The sequence below is a fragment of the Staurois parvus genome, unplaced genomic scaffold, assembly GCF_062004578.1.
Source record: "Staurois parvus isolate SC_StPar_1 unplaced genomic scaffold, SC_StPar_1.0 ptg000608l, whole genome shotgun sequence".
Classification (NCBI taxonomy): domain Eukaryota; kingdom Metazoa; phylum Chordata; class Amphibia; order Anura; family Ranidae; genus Staurois; species Staurois parvus.
In genome coordinates this window covers 233,231-239,230 of record NW_028318404.1, presented here as the reverse complement: position 1 = coordinate 239,230, position 6,000 = coordinate 233,231, and the positions used below count along the sequence as shown (strand labels likewise).

Genomic DNA, 6,000 nt, shown 5'->3' with positions numbered 1-6,000 from the left:
GGATGGGGACCTATCCCAGGACTATGCCCCTCCATACAGCAGGAGGACGGGAACCTATCCCAGGACTATGCCCCTCCATACAGGAGGATGGGGACCTATCCCAGGACTATGCCCCTCCATACAGCAGGAGGACGGGAACCTATCCCAGGACTATGCCCCTCCATACAGCAGGAGGACAGGGACCTATCCCAGGACCACGCCTCTACACCCCTCCATACAGCAGGAGGACGGGGACCTATCCCAGGACTACGCCTCTATGCCCCTCCAAACAGGAGGACAGGGACCTATCCCACGGCTACGCCTCTATGTCCCTCTATACAGCAGGAGGACAGGGACCTATCCCAGGACTATGCCCCTCCATACAGCAGGAGGACGGGGACCTATCCCAGGACTATGCCCCTCCATACAGGAGGACGGGGACCTATCCCAGGACTATGCCCCTCCATACAGCAGGAGGACGGGGACCTATCCCAGGACTATGCCCCTCCATACAGCAGGAGGACGGGGACCTATCCCAGGACTATGCCCCTCCATACAGCAGGAGGACGGGGACCTATCCCAGGACTACATTTCCCTGCATCCCCCTGCCGCAGCCTGTGTCTGCGCACGCCCCCTTGCGGCAGAAGATTGCCAATGCAATTTAAATCCCACAGGAGCCGCTCGTTGGAAGAGCCTGAGCTGGCAGTGTGGGGAAGGAAGGAGCGAAGGAGGAGAAGCGGGACCGCGCAGATAGAAGGGGTCCTGCACATTCCCCCTCCCACTGTCACTGGGGACAAGGTGTGTGTGTGTGAGAGAGAGAGGCTCCATCCATCCGCACACTGACACTGTCAGCAGGCAGCCTTCAAGATGGGCAACCGAGGGATGGAGGAGCTGATCCCGCTGGTCAACAAGCTTCAGGATGCCTTCTCAGCCATCGGACAGAATGCCAACCTAGATCTGCCACAGATCGCTGTGGTCGGGGGTCAGAGCGCCGGGAAGAGCTCAGTGCTGGAGAATTTTGTGGGCAGGTAAGAGGAAGGGAGAGGAGGATGAGCAGAAGGATGATCATGGTGGGGGTGATGGTGATGATCGTGGTGGGGGTGATGGTCGTGGTGGGGGTGATGATGAGGAAGATGATAATAATGGCGGGGGTGATGGTGAGGAAGATGATGATAATGATGGGGGTGATGGTGAGGAAGATGATGTATTTCCCAGCATCCATGGAGAAGTGGATTAGAATGGCAGACACAAAGCAGATTTATTATCCTGCAGCAGATCTCTGTCTGCAAAGCATTCCCAGCGCCTGCCTGATACATCTGTCATCTGTAGAACAATGACTAATGCATATAGGTGCAGGGACATGACACCATGGTCACATTCACCTTGAGCCTAGGTGAGTGCAAGGGGGGGGGGGGGGTTGTACATTGCTACATTGTATCTAAAAATACACACATTCTACTGTATAGGGCTGTTTATTCCTTCTGATCGCCATTCTCATTCATGCAAATTCTGTAAAAGCTGAGAAACGTATTGCTGTAAGGGGTTAATGTGCGGTAGGGATGGAGGATAGAAAAACATGGAGGAGGTGCTGAAGAATACAGTACAGTCACTCCTGCAATGGAGAAAAAGGGAGGGGGCTTACTGAGGCAATGTCATCAGTTTACAGTGCATGGTGGAGTAAGGGCTTCCAATCCATCATTTCTTTCCTTCTCCGTGTGTACGAGTCAGAAATGCCAGCCAGGCACAGGGCGATTTTCAGCCAATTGTAACTGGCGTTTGTTCGGCAGAATGCATCAGACATCCTCACTTTCCGAAACCTTGAAATAGGGTTGACTTCACCTATCAGATCAGTTTTGGTGATCTGGTTGGAATTGCTTTAAAAAAATTGCCATGTGTATGGAGTGGGGGGGGGGGTGTAATGATAAGACTGGAGCAGCCAATCAGCTTCTAGCTATCACTTTGCATATCCCAACTAAACAAGCTGAAGATAGAAGCACATTGGTTACTATGTACAGCTGCTCCAGTTTCAGTAAATTCACCCAAGGGGGGGGGGGGTGGTTACTGAAACTAGAGCAGCTGTGCATGGCAACTAATCAGCTTCTATCTTTGGCTTGTTACATTAAGCTTTGAAAATGAAAGCTATAACCTGATTGGTTGCCATGCATGGCTGCTCCAGGTTCTGTCTACTCCGGTCTTAGCAAATCCCCCCCCCCCCCATTGTCTTTCCCTGCTCTGACTGCACTTGCACTAAAATATTGATGTTTGATTGGCTGAAATGACAAACTGTACATAATATCTCATTGCCCAGTATTAGTATATAAAGCCATTTTTTTTTCATTTTTTTTTGTTAAATAATTGTTTATTGAAATAGTTTACACTTTCTTACCTACAAAAATGTAAATGATTGCAACACCATAACAGGAAACGCATACTAATATGAAATAACTAGGATTGACATTTTTGCATTCTTTTTATATACAGTAGTGCAATATGCCAAAAATGTGCTGTAACCCAGAGAATCCGATCAGTGTCCCCTTTCTCCAACATGCAAGGTGACAGCTGATTGGTTGTTATGGGTTAATAACCTTTGCGGCTTGCTCCCTGCCTGATTAATTCAGGGCCTTCAGCGTTTATTTTATTTGGTGCAGAGCGCGATGATTATGCTCAGTGTGCGGTATCCCATAGCAATACAAATCACTGGCATTAAAAGTCCAATGAAAATTGGCTATAGGCTACCACAGAAAGCCATTGAAAAGAGACACGCTGCTGTTTGACATGCTCCATCAGAACCATATAATGAAGTGCAGATGTGAAAATGTAATTCAGCTCCTTAACTTATCCCAGAGATTCTCCATTATTCTGGTATTTAAATGATTCCAATAAGAGCTACAATATGAAGGATTACAGAAATCATAGGTAGTTATTAAATGCTAAATATTTTCAGGGAAGAGGGAATGTGTACTTTGTGCTGTGCGGACAAGAGGTACCAATGATGGCAGCTTTTCAAGGTGACACTGATGTACATGCTCCATCACTGCACATTTGTGCCACACATCAGCCAAGAGGTGCGGATGATGGATGACAGAATACTTGCTAGCAAACGTCTTGTCATCCTAAAGCAGGATGTTTTGGGGCATCTGTAAGCATGGAACACATAATGTAGAACAAACATGACTATGCACACATTCCAACAACACAGCCTGTAGTCACAGGTTCACACAAAGACTACAGTTCCTGGGTGTACTGCTTATTTGTCAAGGCCTTACAAGGGAATTGATGGGTTAATGGGATTTACACATTGCAAAGGTGGAAGCTCAAGGGAGCTGACAGCATCCAACAGATAGCAGCTGGTGCCTTCAGGATAGCCTTGTATCAGACTCTGTACAGCAGTGGAGATGACTGGACCTTTATGAAATACAGCAATGCTGGGTTTGGAGGTAGCAAACGTTCCTTTTATCTTTGTATGAGGATTTGGACACTTTTGGAAACCCGGGTTATTTTTGATGCACCAACAAATCCTAAGTGCAGTGCAGTGATGAGGTGTTCTTGTGGGAAATGGTAAAACCTAAAGCTGGATTCCAGGTATGAATCTTTTTGCATAGTTACATTGCACTGGCTTGGACCAATGTAACTATGTATGATTCATACCTGGAAGATCCCCATGGAAGCTGGAAATCACTGTAGTAGGCACTGCTACTACAAAGAATGCCACTATCTTGCTGATCCTGTGCTAAGCGGCTCCGCTTGTGCCTAATGAACACAGTAGGTCACTTATTTGGCATGGGTGCCATTTGGTGAACATTTTGCATCTCCTCAATTAATACAATGCGTTTTCTGATTGGGCAAGGTGGAGATTGTGACCTCACTAACCCCACCTCATGCAATAGCTTTGCACTCACTGAGAACATGCAAAGTGTTTTCTGAATTGCACCTGTGCCATCGAGTGGCCTGATGTGTTCACTAAGCATCAGGGCAGCCACTCACATGGAAGCTAGCGACCATCAGTGTAGTAAAGGTGCTTATTACAATGATTTCCAGCTTCCAAGGGGATAGATCATGCACAGCCACATGGGACCTATTTGGACAGTGTAACTAAGTAAAAATATTCAATTTTAAAGCCTATCCAAAAACAAAAATGTAGTGTATTACAGCTTACAGTCCTCTGATGTGGCTGAATACGTTTTATTTCCAGCCTTTTTATGTTTGTGTTTTGTTTTTTTCTTTATTTATCTAGTGACTCTGCCAGTAACATCCTTCCTGTCTTGCTGCTACTGTATCTATAAAGAAGCAGCTTTGTCACCCTAGACCAGTGATGGCGAACCCGTGGCACGCGTGCCACAGCCGGCACGCCGAGCCTTATCTGTGGGCACCCCAGGAGAATACCGTATTTTTCGCTCCATAAGACGCACTTTTTTTCCCCCAAAAAAGGGGGGAAAATGTCAGTGCGTCTTATGGAGCGAATATAGAGCGGCCGGTCCGGTATTTCCACCGCCGTTGTGTCAGAATACCGGGCCGGCCGCTCAGCTCTGCAGTGGGACCGTACCTGTCCCTCTATCCAGCGGTGCGCTGTCTTCCCGGCTTCTGTAGTGTGCGTGACAGCCGGGTCCCAAGTGCGCATGCGCAAGAAGCAGTGCTCTTTGTGAATGGTAAGGCGGTACCTGGGACACATGACAGATCCCAGAAGCCGCCGGACCAATCACAAAGCGCAGCGCTTCTCGCGCATGCGCACTGGGCATCCGGCTGTCCGACGAGCGCCCACACTACAGAAGCCGGGAAGACAGCGCGCGGCTGGATAAAGGAACAGGTAAGATAAAAAAAAAAAACTCTGCGGAAGTAAGAGCGGGTACCTGTCAAATTCAGGTACCCGCTCCCCCTCCCTCCCCAAAGGTCAGCAGTCATCTGTACTGTCCGCAGTCTCTGGTCATCCCTGTGCTGTCCGCAGTCTCTGGTCATCCCTGTGCTGTCCGCAGTCTCTGGTCATCCCTGTGCTGTCCGCAGTCTCTGGTCATCTCCTGTACTGTCCGCAGTCTCTGGTCATCCCTGTACTGTGTCCGCAGTCTCTGGTCATCTCCGTAATGTGTCCGCAGTCTCTGGTCATCCCTGTACTGTGTCCGCAGTCTCTGGTCATCCCTGTACTGTGTCCGCAGTCTCTGGTCATCCCTGTACTGTGTCCGCAGTCTCTGGTCATCTCCTGTACTGTGTCCGCAGTCTCTGGTCATCCCTGTACTGTGTCCACAGTCTCTGGTCATCCCTGTACTGTCCGCAGTCTCTGGTCATCCCTGTACTGTTAATTAGTTTGCACTACTGTACGAGTTGTTTTTTTAAACCAAAAGCTCGATATTCAGGTTTCATTGCAGTGTTGGCACTTTAAAAGAAATAAGTTGGTTTTGGGTTGCAGTTTGGGCACTCGGGCTCAAAAAGGTTCGCCATCACTGGCCTAGACCAATAAGTCTTTATAGACTACAGAATGCCTCCATCCACTTCTCCATAACATAGAGGGGAGGTTTACTGTACACTACAGAGAAAGCTGAAAACAGTTCTGAATGATAACAGTCAGCATAGGCAGGGAGCCTGAAAGATCATCTACTCACAGGATAGCTGGAAGGATAAATTGGTATTTCTTTGAACTTATCAAACAGATATGGCAAACACTTTGATTGGTATATAGCAGGGGTTGGCAACCTGTTGAACGCAATCTACTGGTTGATTGTGGTCAGGTGACGAGTAGATCACGTCTCTGTATTGCTGACCCTGAACTAAACTGCTTCTCTCTGGTGCTGTCAGAGCAAGAGCTTGGTGGAACAGAAGTTCCGAAGCAGGGAAGGAGAGAGCTGGGTGGGTGGAGCGGTGGAGGAGAGAGCTGGGCAGGAGAGAGCTGGGCGGTTGGAGCAGGGCAGTAGAGAGCTGGGCGTTTGGAGTGGGGCAGGAGAGAGCTGGGCGTTTGGAGTGGGGCAGGAGAGAGCTGGGTGGTTGGAGCGGGGCAAGAGAGAGCTGGGTGGTTGGAGCGTGGGAGGAGAGGGT

The 6,000-nt window shown here is 48.8% G+C and overlaps 1 protein-coding gene across 15 annotated transcripts in view; it reads left to right on the top strand.

The window, feature by feature from the left end:
* Positions 1-642: 642 nt before the first annotated feature.
* Positions 643-6,000, top strand: part of DNM1 (dynamin 1) — a 224,914-nt gene continuing 219,556 nt past the window's right edge. For 13 of the 15 annotated variants that reach the window (XR_016315379.1, XR_016315377.1, XR_016315378.1 and 10 more), the window contains exon 1: positions 644-1,007. Coding sequence is in view for 12 of the 15 variants with exons in the window: in XM_089692907.1 (XP_089549033.1) it covers positions 847-1,007 (161 nt within the window). In the remaining 3 variants the exon portion in view is untranslated. Of the gene's footprint in view, positions 1,008-6,000 lie in introns of all 15 variants that reach the window. The other 2 variants (XM_089692909.1, XM_089692905.1) reach the window with 1 other exon arrangement.